Source organism: Corythoichthys intestinalis, chromosome 14 (assembly GCF_030265065.1).
Source record: "Corythoichthys intestinalis isolate RoL2023-P3 chromosome 14, ASM3026506v1, whole genome shotgun sequence".
Classification (NCBI taxonomy): domain Eukaryota; kingdom Metazoa; phylum Chordata; class Actinopteri; order Syngnathiformes; family Syngnathidae; genus Corythoichthys; species Corythoichthys intestinalis.
The window spans coordinates 32,092,150-32,110,361 of NC_080408.1; the positions used below are offsets into that span (position 1 = coordinate 32,092,150).

Here is an 18,212-nt window from a genome sequence, read left to right on the forward strand (position 1 = left end):
AAATTTTGGATCAAATGTGAAATTTTATCGATTTACATTTGAGACCTTGTCGCTGAAGAAAATAGTTGGATCGTCTTCAAAATTGGTCAGAGTATTCAGGAGACATATGAGATCTTAAGTTTTCAAAATGGTGTGTTTTCACTCAAGGGTCGGGCCTGGGCGTGGTCCCAAAGTCGGCCATTTTTGGGCAAAATACCAAATTCAGAAAATGATTAAAAACTCCGTGATACAACGTTCAATCTTTTTCATTTCTAGCATGTATATGAGATATCCCAGCCTGAACACGACTGCATTGAAATATTACCCATTAGGCCTGGCGCCCCCTAGTGGGAACAGGAAATGGCCTTCTTTACGAGACAGGCTCCTCCTCCAAGGGAAAAAAATCTATTGACCTCAAACCTGTTTCAGGGGAGCCTCAAGACATGTGTTCAGGTCCCTGATAAAAAATATTGAGGTTTCGTTGAAGCGGAGAGGTCCAAACTGGAAGTGAAAATGACCGTCAACAATTTGTCTCGCCAAAAACTTTGAACAGTCATAACTCGGCAGATATGCAACATATCTGCGCCAAACTTTCCGTGTTTGTTGAGAGTCATACCCTGAAGGTTCTTGTAGGGGTCATTTGCATCAACTCTACAGTGCCAACTAGTGGCGAAAGAAAGAAGTTTTAAAAAAGGCCTTTCCTATTGGGTTTTTTCAACATAGAGCAAGGAAATTTGGGGAGTAGATACCTTATGCAAAACTGCTCCAAAAAGTCTCTTGCACCCATATTCCAAATCCAACAGGAAATTGGGTATTTTGGATCGAATGTGAAATTTTCATGGGTTCACAGTAAGAGTTTACATTTGGAGGCTTGAATATGCATAAAAACTCACCAAAATTTGCACATACATGCGGCTTTGGATAACGTTCGATAATCTTGCAACGTTACGAAAAAATTTAACAAAATGGCTCAGTGGCGCCCCCTTGAAATTTTCAAAAAGGCCTCTCCATTTAGGTTTTTCTAACATAGAGTGATGAAATTTGGAGAGTCAAAACTTTGTGCAAAACTGCTCCAAAAAGTCTCTTGCACACACATTCCAAATCCTACAGGAAATCGGGTATTTTGGATTGAATGTGAAATTTTTATCGATTTACAGTGTGCACATTTTACACCTTGGCACCTAGGGAATTAGTTTGATCATTCTCAAAATTGGCGAGCCTGTTCATGAGGCATATGAAATCTTAAGTTATAAAAATGGTGTGTTTTCATTCACGGGCCTGACCTGGGCGGGGTGCCAAAGTCGGCCATTTTTTCGCCAAAACACCGAATTCGGAAAATGACTGATAACTCCCTCATACAACGTTCAATCTATTTTAAATCTGGCATGTGTGTGAGGTATACCAGCCTGAGCAGGACTGGATTGAAAATTTACCATTTGTGCCTGGCGCCTCCTAGTGGGAACAGGAAATGCCCTTTTTTACGGGACACACTCCTCCTCTAAAGGGAAAAAATCAATCTACCTCAAACCTGCAAAAGGGAAGCCTTAAGACCTGTCTTCAGGTGCCTGATGAAAAATATTGAAGTTTCGTTGAAGCGGAGGGGTCCAAACAGGAAAGTGAAAATGACTGTCAACAATTTTTCTCTCCAAAAACTTTGAACAGTCATAACTCGGCAGATATACAACATATCTGCGCCAAACTTCCCGTGCTTGTTGAGAGTCATACCCTGAAGGGCCTTGTAGGGGTCATTTGCATCAACCCTACAGCGCCAACTAGTGGCAATAGAAAGTCACTCGTTTTTCCAATACATGTCCAGTTCTTTTCAGGTTGGTCATTGTAGTTTCAAGACCTATTAAAATACTTTTTTACGGCCCATGTCCACGTGTCTCTGTCTGTTGCCGTGACGACCCTTTGTTCGCCATTTAAAGGAAATATTTTTTTTCAGAGACTCAGGCAGCTTATAGAGCCACAATAGTTGGCACACTTGGTCGAATTGGCCCAGTTAGAAGATTAATTTTAGTTTTGAATAAGGGCTTGGCTGCACAGCTCAGTAGTGGCTCCTTTTTTGTAGTACTTTCTCCAATAGGGGTTTTTATCTCTTGGGTGTGGGAATGTAAATAGGCGACTTTCGAGCATGTTAGGTTCTAATGAGATGATTAGAGAGGAGGATCTGCCACCGCCCTGACCTGCACACAGTCCGAGTTGCGTGACGTCCGAGTTGCGCTAGATCGCGAGGGCCCGTTCAGTCCTGCTTGCAGGCCTAGTTTCCATTGAAACCTCATTGGTTAAAAGCTCGGTGCTTGATCAGTTGGAACAAAGACCAGGACCCACTGCGGCCCTCGAGGACCGGTTTGCCCACCCCTGATCTAGGGTGACCAAACGTCCTGTTTTGGCCGGACATGTCCTCTTTTTACATTCTGCCCCGTGCGTCCGGCGGGGTTTTATAAATTCATGAAAATGTCCGATTTTTTTGACTGCCGATTTGCATAGAATACTACAGTACTGTCAGGCCTGTGACATGTTTACATGTTGCCTGCCCAGTTGTTAAGACTTGTGCTCAATACGTATATAATCTAGGGGTGTCAAACGATTAAAATTTTTAATCGAATTAATTACAGCTTAAAAATTAATTAATCGTAATTAATCGCAATTCAAACCATCTATAAAATATGCCTTATTTTTCTGTAAATTATTGTTGGAATGGAAAGATGAGACACAAGATGGATATATACATTCAACATACGGTACATAAGTACTGTATTTCTTTATTATAACAAAAAATCAACAAGATGGCATTACCATTATTAACATTCTCTTAAAGCGATCCATGGATAGAAAGACTTGTAGTCCTTAAAAGATAAATGTTAGTACAAGTTATAGAAATTTTATGTTAAAACCCCTCGTAATGTTTTCGTTTTGATAAAATTTGTAAAATTTTAAATCAAAAAATAAACTAGTAGCCCGCCATTGTTGATGCCAATAATTACTTACACAATGCTCATGGTTCTGAAGCCTATAAAATCAGTCGCACCGCAGCGCCAGCAGAGGGCGACAAAACTCCGAAAAACACAACAAGTACACATTTCACTGTGCTGTATTGTTTGAGCGGGGCATGTGCGCTAATTGCGTCAAATATTTTAACGTGATTAATTTAAAAAGTTAATTACCGCCCGTTAACGCGATAATTTTGACAGCCAATATAATCAAATGCTTATGTAACTAAAAGTGTAATTAAGTCAAAAATACCTTTATTCTACTTTAGATACAAATTTGCGCATGCGTGCGCAGTCACAGACTGGCTTTATCATGGCGTCAACTGTCAATTCTCATTCACAAACAAACCTTCGTGAGTCGTGACGACAGGAGCTCAGAGGCTATTGGTATATACACTTGCTAAACTTACCTTTCAGCAACTGTTGACTTGTGTCGGAGCTTTCCAGTGGTGGGATCTGTAAAATCCCGTTTGGCATCGCATTGTTACGCTGCCGATGATTGTCAACTTTTATAGCTACTTTTATACAGCTATAAGCTAGAAGTTATTTTTGAGTTTTGCCTCAGCTACTGGTGCTCGATGTCACAGTGAGGTAAGCCGCGCGAGGCATTATGAGATATGTAGTTTTGAAGTGCTGCGTTTGAATGTTTCCAAACGAATGTTTGACAAAACCGAATGTTTGTCTGTTTATTTCGGTTAATTGTTTGCATGTAATCTAGAAGATTGAATGAGAATAATAATTGAGTGGGAAAACAATTTGTCAACAACAATTGTAGTGGTAGTCTTGAGCAGGGGTGAAAGTGGCTAGAACTTCTTGCCGGAACTCCCCGACATGAAGGTCGCCACGGAGCAAGATTTTTTTTTTTTTTTTTCTTTTTTTTTTTGGGGGGGGGGGGGGGGGGGGGGGGTTGTCAAACCTTTTAAACTACTGAAACACAAAAAAAAACAATGTTTTGGCACAGTTATTTTTATAACATACAAAAACTGATTTTCATTCAAAATTGTATTTTTTCAATGATTTGCAAAATAAAAGTTAACAAAAACAGCTATAACCCCAACCTCCATCTCCTAATTTTTATTTTCCCTCATTTCCTCACATACTAAATGCCAGATCTCAATTTTAACTACTTAAGACCACAGGATGTATATTAAAATTGAAGTTAATGTAAATATTTACTTTTTTTTTTTTTTTTTTATAATAAAGATATAAGTGACATACATTCAGAAAAATAAGTACAAATGACCTATATTATGCAGAGTGAAGTGGAATATATTTTGAAGATTGTGCAGCCTTGACGTTTTAAAATCATAAGGAAATAAATAAGTAGCCTAACATTAATGAACAAATATCAGTCCAAAGTGCAAATTGACAGCTAAGATGTTCAGAACCTCCCCATCAGAGCAAATAAAACTAAATATGATAAATAAGCCTCCTCAACTCTTTTGTTGCTCTTAATGATTTAATCCATTTTATGTTGCATTGCCCCTTTTTTTTTTTTTTTTTTTTTTTTAAAACCTGTCCTATTCAGCTGTTTGACACAGAGAATGGAAGTCTAAGTGCCCGGGTTGTCTGAACAGTTTTAATGTTTCACATTGAGAATCTGATATACTCCCATTGTGATCATTCAAAATACCTTTTTATTATGACAAAGCAGCGAACAGGAAGGGATTATGGGGGGACAGAAGAGAAGCAACACAAGAGAAGAAAGAAAAGAAAGACATACACAAACAACAACAAGAAATACATAGAAAATCTAGACTAATTATTAATATGCTGGTGCCATCGTCAGCGAGATGTATTTCCGGTTTACACCATGTGGGGGCCAATTGGCCAGTGAAAGAGGAGAATGGCGGTGGGGGTGTCTATAAGACTATAAGCTAAGTGATTGAAAGGGGTAGAGTGTACACAAATCAGTTCTGTGATCTAGAACCCAGTAATCATGTGAATCTCTTATGAATGTAAGCCCGTTGGCGACCAACCCTACGCCGCCCCATCGCCAATCCCGGCACCAAGACCCCCAACCCGAGCATGCACTACCGCATCCCGCGGCATGCGAGCCCCACCGGACGCGCGACAGCCACGCAGACGGGCGGAGAAGCCGCGCGGGAGCCAACCCAGGGCCACGGCCCCCACCCAGCCAGCCCGGGGAGGGAGGGTTGGCGGGGGGTCGGGGGGTCCAGCGCAGCCCATCCCTCCTCCCGCAGCCCAGCAAGGGAGCCATCGCCCCCCCCCAGGATCCAGGGTGGTCCCCCGGGCCACCCGCGCACCCATCAACCGGCCTTCAGGGATGGCAGGAGGGGACGCACCACCAACCCACGTCTAACCCCACCCCCGCCCGCCCACCCGGGCCACGAGCCACAGCCGCAGCTCCCCAACCGGCACGGCACGCCACGGGAACCCCAGCGGCCCACGAAGCCCAAGGCAGGGCAGGGCCCCCCGCCGGTGCAGGCAACACCTCGCTGATACACCGGCGCCCAGCCAGCGACCCGCGACAGAGCGCAGGGCGGATGCCCAGTCAGAGAAGAGGGGAAGGCGGAGGCAGGAGAACGCCGAGGAACTGCCAGGGGCGATGCAAGATCGGGGCCCCGACCCCCCCACCCCACTCCCGCAGCCGACAGCCCAGGCAGAGGGGCCTTTTTTGTCGTATCAATTCAACAACCTTTTTTTTTTCTTTTGCTGTTCCAGAAAACATGCACATTTGAACCAATCAGAGCTAACTATCTCTGCTGATCACATGTCAGTATGTCAGCCAATTGAACGGATAAATGAGTCGAGGCGTTTTGCTTTGCTGTGTGCATTCGCACATTAACATGACTCATCATCGTCAAGACTCAGGTAACTGTAGCAGCAGGGGAAACCTCCATGCCGTCCGTGGAATAAAATAAATAATAAATATTGGTGGAAACGGATTACACTACACAAGCACTTTATTATGCTTGTTGTTAACATTTGTGTATGTAAATCTGATGTTGGTAGATTCCGGCCCTGAATCTTATACCGGAACTGCGTTCTGGCCCTGAATCTTATGCCGGAACTGCGTTCTGGCCATGAATCTTATACCGGAACTGCGTTCCTGACCATTCTGGCCCACTTTCACCCTTGGTCTTGAGGCTAGTAGGGTATAATTTACATTATTTTACTGGTTAGAGAAATGAGCTTTTTGTTCAAGCTGGATTTTCTACAGAAGAGGTAGTATTTTGAACATTGTTTCAGATTATATATTTGTACAGTAAGAATGGAAAAGACCGCTCCTATTTTGTTCAGTGATTCGCCAATACAGAAGAGGCTTTTTTTAAAAACACTAATACCAGTGTCTTTGCTTTTATGGCTGTTATCTTTTTTTTTTTTTTTTTTTTTTGATAAAACTGAATTTTTCAATCCAGACAGAGGAGGCACACTTTAAATATAATTAGTGATAAGGCATCTTTGAGTAAACTTCAAGTAAAATTTAAGCATCCCAAGGCTGGGCCGAGTGTCCTCATTTTGGAAAACAAAATATGATGACTCTAATAAAACGGCATTTTCAATTGTAATCATTTGTTATATGTGTTTATCTGGTGTGCAAGTACGCACACCCAGTTGGGAAACCTAAGCAAACTGACTTAATTCTCCCCTCCCTCCCAGTCTAGTGACTATAAAAGATCGCTCTGACTGCAGCTCACTCTGCTGAAGCGGTCATCGTCCACAATGAGGCTTCTGTTGTCGCTGCTGCTCCTCAGCTACTTGGGTAAATGCCAAAAAATTACAAATGGAAATTGTCCACACTAAGACAATTTTAGGGCAATGGGCTGTCTTGTTTGTACTTTCTATCTGTTTAATCCAAGGACTGGAAGCTAGTGAATAAATGTTTGAGTGTATTTAGTCTGCCATCCTTTTAAAGCATTTTGTCTTAATGAGGTTTTTCCTGACATGGACAATTTTAGCCTGCCAGTTGGCCATGTTTCTTGTGAGGCAAAATGTGCGTTCGTAGTACTCTTGCGGCAGTAAAGAACTGAATGTTGACTGCAACTGCCTTATATGAACAGTCATGAACTGTCCATGCCCAACTATTATCTTTTTGCGATAGCTGCTGCATCGTTGTCGGCCCCCACAAATCAAGTGAGGTGGTGTGTGAAGTCCGACAAAGAGTACAGGAAATGCTTGGACCTGGTTACCAAGGCACCAGTCTTCTCCTGCGTGAAAAAAGACAACTCCTTGGCCTGCATTGAAGCCATTAAAGTAAGGATTGTGACACCCAATTTTTCACCAATAGGTTTAACAAAGTTTTTTGGGGGAGAAAAATATCACTGTCTATGGTAAAGGTTAACATTTGTCACCTTGATTCAATTTTTCTTTTCCTTTTTCCCATTATGTGAACAGGAGGGTGAAGCAGATGCAATTACATTAGACGGAGGAGACATCTACATAGCTGGACTTGAGAATTACAAACTCCATCCCATTATTGCAGAGCATTATGGCGACTGTAAGTCAATTCTTCAGCAATAATTCTGAACATTATGCATTTCAAAATCAACCACTTGACTGATTTTTCTAGATCAGCAGGTAGTGTTGTTGCAGACCCGAATGTCTGTCCGCCCCAAGTAAGAAATCATTGTGCAAAATCTTTTCAGCATCAGAAGGCTGCTACTATGCCGTAGCTGTGGTTAAGAAGGGCTCCGGTTTCGGCATCAGAGACCTCCGTCACAAGAGATCCTGTCACACTGGTTTGAAAAAATCTGCCGGCTGGAACATGCCAATTGGAACACTCCTCCAGTTGGGTATAATGCAGTGGGAAGGCATTGATGACTCGACCATCGAGGATGGTGAGTGACTTCTGTTAATGTTGAATCTGATTTGAGCTAGTTTTGGATTTCATTTTTTTTTGTAGCCGTGGGCAAGTTCTTTTCTTCGAGCTGTGCCCCTGGAGCGCAAAGAAACTCCTCACTATGTAGAAACTGCAAGGGAGACTGCTCGCGGTCCCACGATGAACCTTACTATGACTATGGCGGTGCATTCCAGTGAGTATTGTTGTGAGTTTTTACAGTAGCAAGCAAAATCAAACTTGCTGTCTGCATTTCCGTCAAGCTCATTATGTGGCTAAAAACAAAAACTCTTACTAGATGCCTGGTAGACGACGCTGGAGATGTGGCATTTGTCAAACATCTTACAGTACCAGGTGTGTTCCTTCTGTGTTTTTGATCCCCGCAGTCGGGGAGACGCCAACTGCTTTTTAACCTAAATGAATGGCACAGGTAGTATAATATAGACTTTTGGACAGTACAGTTGGGAGAAGGAATGCAGCACCAGTTTCCCATTTGTACCTTGTGTTCATACCATTGCTGTGCCTTTTAATTAAGTGAGCAAAAATATTTTCAAATTTGTAACTATTTCCTTGCAGTGGAAGAGAAGGCAAAGTATGAGCTTCTGTGCAAGGACAACAGCAGAGCAGCCATTGACGACTATGAAAAATGCAACTTGGCCAGGGTACCTGCTCACGCTGTGGTCACCCGCCAAGACAAGGACCTTGCCAATCTGATCTGGGACAGTCTCATGGGAGTGCAGGTGAGTCCAGACTTCTGCACCTTGTTTTTAACCACACATGCTACAAAATGCATGGCCCACTTCCCAATCTGGAGGTGATATCCTTCCTTTAAATTTTTTTCTCCACCTGAATATACAGGGCTTCGAGCTGTTCTCCTCTAAAGCCTACGCACCCGATAAGAATCTGATGTTCAAAGACTCTACTAAAAAGTTGGTCCTACTGCCTAATAACACAGACTCCGTTGTGTATCTGGGTCTCCAATACATGGACATCGTGCGTTCTTTGAACAAAGGTAACCACACAATCACTGAACTAAGGTGAGCGCTGTAGATTTAATTTGTTTGACTTTTATTCAGAGATCACTCCATCCAAATCAAAAGCCATGACATGGTGTGCCGTGGGACACGAGGAGACCAAAAAATGTGACACTTGGAGCCTCAACAGCCTCGCAAAGAAAAAGGATAAAATTGCATGTGAGAGTGCCCCCTCTGTGGAAGAGTGTCTTAAGATGATCATGGTAAGATGATGAAAGTACAGTGGTACCTGTACTTACAAAATTAATTACATCTGGAAGTAGTTTTCTAAACTAAAAATTTTGTAAGTAGAGATGCATTTTCCATGCAAATGCCCTAATCTGTTCCAAGGCCCCCAAAATTCAGACAGATCTACTACAAACAGTGTTGTTAAAAACAGCGTTAGAGTATAACGGTATTTCTAACGGCGTTACAGTGGTATGAAAAAGTATCTGAACCTTTTGGAATTTCTCACATTTCTGCATAAAATCGCCATCAAATGTGATCTGATGTTTGTCAAAATCACACAGATGAAAAAACTGTCTGCTTTAAGTAAAACCACCCAAACATTTATCGGATTTCATATTTTAATGAGGACAGTATGCAAATAATGACAGAAGGGGTAAAATATAAGTAAGTCAACCATCATATTTAAATTTGGTGGCCCCTCTTTGGCAGCAGTAACTTCAACCAGATGCTTCCTGTAGCTGCAGATCAGTCTGGCACATTGATCAGCACTAATCTTGGCCCATTCTTCTCTACAAAACTGCTGTAGTTCAATCAGATTCCTGGGATGTCTGGCGTGAATCGCTGTCTTTAGGTCATTCCACAGCATCTCAATGGGGTTCAATTCTGGACTTTGACTTGGCCACTCCAGAACGTGCATTTTGTTTTTCTGAAACCCTTCTGAAGTGGATTTACTTCAATGTTTTGGGTCATTGTCTTGTTGCAGCATTCATCCTCTTTTTAGCTTCAACTGTCTGACTAACGGCCTCAGGTTTTCCAGCAAAACATCCTGATAAATGTTTGAATTCATTCTTCCATTAATGATTGCAAGCTGTCGAGGCCCTGAGTCAGCAAAACAGCCCCAAATCATTATGTTCCCTTCACCATGCTTCACGGTGGGGATGAGGTGTTGTTGTTGGTGAGCTGTTCCATTTTTCCTCCACACATGACGTTGTGTGTTATTCCCAAACAATTAAATTTTGGTTTCATCAGTCCACAAAATATTTTGCCAAAACATTAAACAAGCAACAATGTTTTTTTTTAGACAGCAGTGGCTTCCTCCGTGGAGTCCTCACATTAACACCACTCTTGGCAATAGTTTTACATATAGTTGATGTGTGCAAGGAGATACTGGTCTGTTCCAGTGATTTCTGTAAGTCTTTAGCAAGACATTCTAGGGTTCTTTTTTACCTCTCTGAGTATTCTGCACTGAACTCTTGGCGTCATCTTTGGTGGACGGCCACTCCTTAGGAGAGAAGCAACAGTGCCAAACTCTCTCCATTTGGAGACAACTTCTCTGACTGTCGATTGATGAACATCCAGACTTTTAGAAAGTGTTTTGTATTCTTTCCCAGCTTTATACAAATCAACAATCCTTGACCGGAGGTCTTCACACAGCTCTTTTGACCAAGCCATGATGCACATAAGACAATGCTTCTCCTCAAGACAATTCTTGGTGTCTGTTTTATAGTTAGCAGGGCAGCTTTAACCACTCATCAGTGATTGGGCACACACCTGACTTAAATTGTTTGTTAAAAATTGGTTTCAATTGCTCTTTAAGTCTCCTGAGGCAGAGGGTACTTATTCCCCCCCCCCCTTCCATTATTGTTTGCATGCTATCCTTATTAAAATATGAAAACCTATAAATGTTTGGGTGGTTTTGGTTAAAGCAGGCAGTTTTTACATCTGTGTGATTTTGACAAAGATCAGATCACATTTGATGGTGATTTTATGCAAAAAATCCAAAAGGTTCAGATACTTTTTCATACCACTGTAATTTTTTCAGTAGTGAGTAATATAATTGATAACTTTTCCCATTTTTGCAACACCATTACCGTTACTGAGGATGTGAAGGGGCGCGTTACTACAATTTGGTTGAATGAAATGCGAGCTGTCTGATTTTGTCACACATCTGCCTGCCTGCCTGCCTGCCTGCTTGCCTGCCCTGGAGAGAGCAGAACGGGAGGGGAAGGGGGGAAGTGAGTGATGATGCCGTTGAAAACGGGATGATGATTGGCTAAGTGGCTTGGAGCATTGGCATCGCATTCACTTTCTCGTTAACATTATTAGCATTTAGCGTGGCGAGCGTCATCTCAAACTCTCGGGAAACTTTTTTTTGTTTTTTTTTTGTTTTTGTTTACACAGTTTGTGGCATCCAGGTGGGTACATTTAATTGAAAATAATGTAGTATTTTCCTGCTGAGTGTGCATTGTCCTCACCAAATTGGCATTGTCCTTGTAGACACTACAATATAATAACAATTTATCTTTTATTACCAAAAATAGTCACTTGCCCTGAACTCTTCTTGAATGACGTATCCATGAACCTTGTGTGATGTTTCTTAATCAAAACAACTAGAGCCAAATCCTAATGAGGGCCCATCAACACAGCAGATTCTAAATTATCAGTCAGTCCAAAGAAATTTCCCCGACACATAATTCGATTACTGTAATTTCCCGAATATAAGGCACACCAGTGTAAAATGCGCACCCCAAATTTACTTGTAAAACCTAGGGGAAATTATTGTACCCGTGTATAACACGCACCCTAATTTTAGCACCAATAAATAGAAGAATACTAGAAAACAGAGCTCGTGTACAGATACAGAAATCTCATTTTACTGACTGGTGAAACACAGCACCAGCATAGCACATTGGTAGTTCAAAACATTACCGTAAACTGACAATATGTACGGTAAAAATATGATGTGACAACTTCTTCAACTTACCAGAATCCAGGAGAAAACAAAACAGATGTGACTTTTCTTTTAAAGGCTGCTGTATAACTTGCTGGTTTCATCATGATGAATAAATGTTTCTTTCATGGATTGATACAGTAAAATAAAAGTGAGGATTTATGTTTGAAATCGGAAAGAGCGCATCGCTGTACACAAGACTGTAACAATAGAAACTGTTATTTGGGTTTGAGTTTCCCGAGGGACAGATATAGTTGACGGACACAGGAAGTCTGTGTTGTGTTACGTTTGTTATGGTCCGAGTTGCGGAGCTGCAATAAACATAGACTCAAATGAGTTCAAGAAACTGAATTCTATGCTTTATGAAGAGTGAAAAAAGCAGAATTTAACACAGACGAAATCATTCGACCAATCGGAGTGAAGTATTAGCGAAACAAAATGGTGACGTCACGTACCATAATGGTCGGCAACGGATTGCCGCATACGTTTCTTCAACAGAAGAAGCCCTGTCAATAAAAAAAAAAAAAAAAATCGGTCTTTATGTATATAATATATGTATATTTCTGTCTCCATCCCTGTACCCGTGTATAACACGCACCATGATTTTACAAGTTGATTTTGGGGAAAAAAAGTGTGCGTTATATTCGGGAAATTACGGTACTTCTATTACAAATTTCAGTGCTGCGCCTGACGTTCAACAGGAATTCAGTGTTTTTGTTTAATCAGCTGATTAATTTTTCACTTAAAAGGGAAGTTCAGAATTTTTTACATTAGCCTTCATCTTCGAGTTAGTGGGGGTTTAATTAGTCGGTGGAGTTGATTTCAGCAAAATCCATGCAGTTAGTTAGTTATTTAATAGTTTCAGGGGTCCGGAGTGGCTAAGCTAGCGCGACTCAATGGGTCTGTCCTAGCATGGCAATAAAAAAACTACATATGCATGCATGAAAATCACCGATGACCAATGCAACCAATAGTGTTGGCTATGTTTTCAGGATGAAGTTATTAAAACTAACCATTGCATGTCAATAACTGCAGTATGAACAGCAACATTTGTAATCCAGCTGCTCTCTAGGTAACATGCTGCAGAGCGGAGTGATATTTTCTTTACCGGTGTGTTTATGTCGTAGCCAGCAGCAAGTATCCACAGTTTGTATTGTTCCTCGTTCTTCATCGGGAATTTGTGGAAACTCATTTGACCATTTCTTGTGTCTGTTTCTACAGCTTCTAAATGCACGTTTCACTATGTTGCCGTTCTTCAGTCACGACTGCTAAGACTGATGCTGCATTCAAGGAAGGTGCGAAGTCGGAGTTTGCAACCTCCGACCAGAAAAAATAACATTGGAACGCCACTCGAACTGGGAGGGGGTCAGAAAAAAAACAGCAACGAGGTGCTTCAATCAGACGTCACTCAACAAAATGCGCCGCCCGTCGAAAAGCAGACCGTCAATAGTAAAACTAAAGAAGGCAGTGAACTGTGTGGTCTATTTACCATAGCCGTCGTTTTTGTTCCACTATTTGATCGCTAATAAGAAGGCAGGTTTGCTGGAGGTCAACATGTCTTTTGATTGCCAAAATTAAAAAAAACACATGGAACGCTTTGAGGTTGCAACTGGTACCATCAGAGTGGGATAAGTCCGACTTCCCACCTTCCTCGAATGCAGCATGAGCATGAGTGGCCGAAGCACTTCTCTCTATTGTGGTCTCATTACACATCTAAAAAATAGTCCTGCAGAAATAAATGAATTGCGGCAGTTTAGTGTGACATTGTTTTGGCCGAATGGGTATTTTGAACAACGATCTGCATTTTGAATTCATTTGACTATGTTAGATCTGTTAATATCGTTTTTTTATTGGCATGCTAGGAAGGGACCTAGTTTAGCCACTCTGAAGCCCTGAAATAATAACTAACTAATACACTGCACGGAATTTGTTGAAATCAACTCCACCGACTAATTAAACCACCGCTAACTCGAAGATTAGGCCTAAAGTAAAAAAAAAAAAAAACATTACGAAAAAGTATCTCAACCTTTTGGAATGTCTCACATTTCTTCACATTTCACATTTTTTTGTTTAATCGGATGTTTAATTTTTCACTTAAGCGCAAAGAGGCAGATGCAATGGCAGTGGATGGAGGACAGGTGTATGTCGCCGGGCTGTGCGGTCTGGTTCCAGCCATGGTGGAGCAATATGATAAAGGTATTTTTGGTAGTTTTGGTGTGTTAACAAATATATTTTCTGAATTTTCCGTGTCTTTGATTGCCTCAACAGAAAAGTGCAGTATACCTGATGGTAAGCAAGTTTTTTTTAAACTGGTTGCCAGTCATATACAGGACACATAGACAAGCTTCATATATTTCCCAATGGGGATATGGAAATCATTTCTTGCTTGACAAAATCAAATTGTGGTGTGTAGCTGACGCTTCCTCCTACTACGCTGTCGCCGTGGTCAAGAAGGGTTCCGGGGTGACCTGGGCCAACCTGAGACAGAAGAAGTCCTGCCACACAGGTTATGGCAGAAATGCTGGCTGGAATATGCCAATGGGTAAAATCCATAATGAGACTCGTGACTGTGACTTCAGTGAGTACATCAACATTTATAGAAAAAAATATATATACAGGGAGTAAATGACCTGATGTAAAACTGTCTTATGCCATTTCCTCAGCCAAATTTTTCAGCAGTGGCTGCGCCCCTGGAGCGCCGGCAGGTTCCCCCTTCTGCTCTCAGTGCGTGGGTGATGGCAAAGATGTGGACAATACGGCAAAGTGCAAACCCAGCACAGAGGAGTTGTACTACGGATACGCCGGAGCCTTCAGGTAAAGTCCTAATCGTGCAACTGAAGATTAATGGAGATTTTTTTTTTTTTAACTAGCCAAACTTTCTCAGAAAAATAGTATGCCACCATTTAGATGGGATCCTGTATGATCTCTTTTCAGATGTCTTGTTGAAGGTGCTGGGGACGTAGCCTTCATTAAACACACAATTGTTGAAGAAAACAGCGACGGTAACGACGCTCACCCCCCAAAATCATTAGTACCACAACCTATTTTTTATTGTCTGTTGCAGGAAAGGCGGAAGGTTGGGCTAAAGACATTAAGAGTAGTGACTACGAGCTGATTTGTCCCGAACAAAGCGGTTCGGTGCCGATCACGGAGTTTGAATCTTGCCACATGGGGATCACCCCAGCACACGCTGTGGTGACCCGTCCAGAGACTCGTGATGATGTTGTCAGTGTTCTCCTGAATCAGCAGGTAAGGGAATACACCTGGTTTCTTGCAACAGGCTGAACGATGGTTCTACCTATTTTATTTGGATTTTGAATATGACTGGGTTTTCATTTCTAGAGCGTGTTCGGCAGAGATGTCAGCAATTCCATTTTCACAATGTTTGAGTCGAAGCCTTATAAGAACCTCCTCTTCAAAGACTCCACCAAATGTCTCCAGGAAGTACCAAAAGGGACAGACTTTAAGAGCTTCTTGAAAACAAATTACATGGCTACCATGACCTCTCTGAGAGAGTGCGGCAACACCGTTACAGGTTTGGAGACTTTCATTTTTGAAAGCATGCATTTTGTCTTATTTTTTGCAAGAAAAATTTTAAAATATTTTTTTCTCCTTGCAGACCTGGAGAAACTTTGCACATTCCACACCTGTCAGTAGAGAAACTAGCGCCTCCTTATATTCAACCATTCGTACCGACAGCCCCATTTAACATTTTCTCTCTGATCTTAATATGTATCACAACTTAAACCTTTACTTATAAAGATTTTACTTTATAACATGCATCTCTTCTCAAATAAAGCCTTTTTAATAACAGACTGAGTCATGCACTGAATCAGTAAATGGCCTCGCATCCGCTATCCAAACAGCATGAAAAGGTTCACACTCGAAATGTTTTCAGAAATCCTTTATGTGTCTTTCTTTTCTTTTTTGTGAAACTAAAACAATAAAAAATATTTGCAATCAGCAACAATGCTGCAAACAGCAAAAGAAGTCATCCATACATACAAATACAATTAGCCTGTATGAAGTAGTTCCTAATCAGAAATATTAAACACATTTCCTCTTAAACATGCAACCTAAAACTAATATATAAAGTGTATTTCTTAACTTGACAATACTTACTTACGGACGTTGCTTAAAAAACACAAATGCCACAGAAGTTGTGAGAGTGGAGTGACCATGTGGGATACTGAATCACATTTGAAGAAATTTCTATTTGAATTCTTCTTCTACTGTTTTAGAACCAATTAATAAAACGGCCACAAAATGGGACGCCTTAGCAACTGATAAAGATAGAACTGACAATAAACATAACACTCCCTGCCTGGGATTATAATCCCACATAAAGAGTCTGTACAATATACACTACTCCGAAGATAAAAGTAGGCCAGTTCGGTGACAGGCCGACGAAAAGTATTTTTGATGCCTGCATGAGAAATCGTTACGTCGATTTTTCTCACTAATCTGTCTTGCCTTGGGAAGATGTCCAAGATGATAGCCATGGTCCACTCGTTCCTTTTCGCTTGCGAGTCTTTAAGCAAAACAACATCTCCTACTTTGAGACTTGTCTTTTTATCCTGCCATTTGTGCATCAACTGAAGAGTATGAAGATAGTCCTGTCTCCATTTGGACCAAAACGTGCTGGCGAGAGTTTGTACTCTTTTCCACTGTTCTTTCAGGAGCATCCCATTTTCAAAGTTGCCTGGAGGCAGTGATGCTGAGCCGGTCTTCATTGTGAGCAACATTGAAGGTGTAAGGATAAGGGGTGACTCTGGATTGGTCGACACAGGAACTAGAGGGCGAGCATTCATGATGGCAGATACTTCAGCCATGAATGTTGACAACAGTTCATGTGTTAACTACATCTTACAATTTTGGAACATGGAATTGAGAATGCGTCTGGCAATTCCAATCATTCTCTCCAAGGCACTGCCCATATGTGAGGCGTGCGGCGGATTGGAGACTCATGAGCAGTTTGGCCATTTACAGTGGGGCAAATAAGTATTTATTTAACAACTAATTGTGCAAGTTCTCCCACTTGAAAATATTAGAGAGGCCTGTAATTGTCAACATGGGTAAACCTCAACCATGAGAGACAGAATGTGGGGGAAAAAAAACAGAAAATCACATTGTTTGATTTTTAAAGAATTTATTTGCAAATCATGGTGGAAAATAAGTATTTGGTCAGTACCAAAAGTTCATCTCAATACTTTGTTATGTACCCTTTGTTGGCAATAACGGAGGCCAAATGTTTTCTGTAACTCTTCACAATCTTTTTACACATTGTTGCTGGTATTTTGGCCCATTCCTCCATGCAGATCTCCTCTAGAGCAGTGATGTTTTGGGGCTGTCGTTGGGCAACACGGACTTTCAACTCCCTCCACAGATTTTCTATGGGGTTGAGATCTGAAGACTGGCTAGGCCACTCACGGACCATGAAATGCTTCTTACGAAGCCACTCCTTTGTTGCCCTGGCTGTGTGATTGGGATCATTGTCATGCTGAAAGACCCAGCCACGTCTCATCTTCAATGCCTTTGCTGATGGAAGGAGATTTTCACTCAAAATCTGTTGATACATGGCCCCATTTATTCTTTCCTTTACACAGATCAGTCGTCCTGGTCCCTTTGCAGGAAAAACAGCCCCAAAGCATGATGTTTCCACCCCCATGCTTCACAGTGGGTATGTTGTTCTTCGGATGCAATTCAGTATTCTTTCTTCTCCAAACACGAGAACCTGTGTTTCTACCAAAAAGTTCTATTTTGGTTTCATCTGACCATAAGACATTCTCCCAGTCTTCTTCTGGATCATCCAAATGCTCTCTAGCGAACCGCAGACGGGCCTGGACGTGTGCTTTCTTCAGCAGCGGGACAAATCTGGCAGTGCAGGATTTGAGTCCCTGGCAGCGCATTGTGTTACTGATAGTCTCTTTAGGTCATTCACTAGGCCCCCCCGTGTGGTTTTGGGATTTTTGCCCACCGTTCTTGTTATCGTTTTGACGCCACGGGGTGAGATCTTGCATGGAGCCCCAGATCGAGGGAGATTATCAGTGGTCTTGTATGTCTTCCATTTTCTAATAATTGCTCCAACAGTTGATTTCTTTACACCAAGCATTTTACCTATTGCAGATTCAGTCTTCTCAGCCTGGTGCCTTTGACAGCTCTTTGGTCTTGGCCATAGTGGAGTTTGAAGTGTGACTGACTGAGATTGTGGACAGGTGTCTTTATACCGATAATGAGTTAAAACAGGTGCCATTAATACAGGTAACGAGTGAGCCTCGTTAGAAGAAGTTAGACCTCGTCAGAAGAAGTTAGACCTCTTTACAATTTATTTTTATTTATCTATTTGTACTATAGTTCATCTGCCTTTTAACTCAGTTTTCCCCTGCTACAATATTTATTTCATTCTAGCATAAATATAACGGCTGTGCCAACTGTTTCTTCATAATTGATAGATTCCAGTCAAGAGTTTGACCATTTAGGCCTTCCAGAAAAGTCTACTGCTATTC

The 18,212-nt window shown here is 41.6% G+C and overlaps 1 protein-coding gene across 1 annotated transcript; it reads left to right on the forward strand.

Moving 5' to 3' along the window:
• The first annotated feature begins 6,584 nt into the window (after positions 1-6,584).
• On the forward strand, positions 6,585-15,519 carry tfa (transferrin-a). Its single transcript, XM_057856573.1, has 17 exons — positions 6,585-6,699; positions 7,039-7,190; positions 7,332-7,434; positions 7,583-7,774; positions 7,840-7,969; positions 8,072-8,127; positions 8,350-8,513; positions 8,632-8,785; positions 8,850-9,010; positions 13,806-13,902; positions 13,975-13,995; positions 14,120-14,284; positions 14,370-14,520; positions 14,641-14,708; positions 14,771-14,955; positions 15,049-15,241; positions 15,326-15,519. Exons 1-17 carry the CDS (start codon positions 6,660-6,662, stop codon positions 15,361-15,363), a joined length of 2,070 nt encoding a protein of 689 aa, XP_057712556.1. The 5' UTR covers positions 6,585-6,659; the 3' UTR covers positions 15,364-15,519.
• Positions 15,520-18,212: the final 2,693 nt, after the last annotated feature.

What these genes read in the sequence shown, in the direction of transcription:
- tfa (XM_057856573.1), top strand. Translation starts at nt 6,660, where the DNA reads ATGAGGCTTCTGTTGTCGCTGCTGCTCCTCAGCTACTTGG. An exon ending in TGACTCGACCATCGAGGATG is followed by an intron (nt 7,775 to 7,839) that starts GTGAGTGACTTC and finishes TTTTTTTTGTAG; the next exon opens with CCGTGGGCAAGTTCTTTTCT. An exon ending in TGTTGAAGAAAACAGCGACG is followed by an intron (nt 14,709 to 14,770) that starts GTAACGACGCTC and finishes TGTCTGTTGCAG; the next exon opens with GAAAGGCGGAAGGTTGGGCT.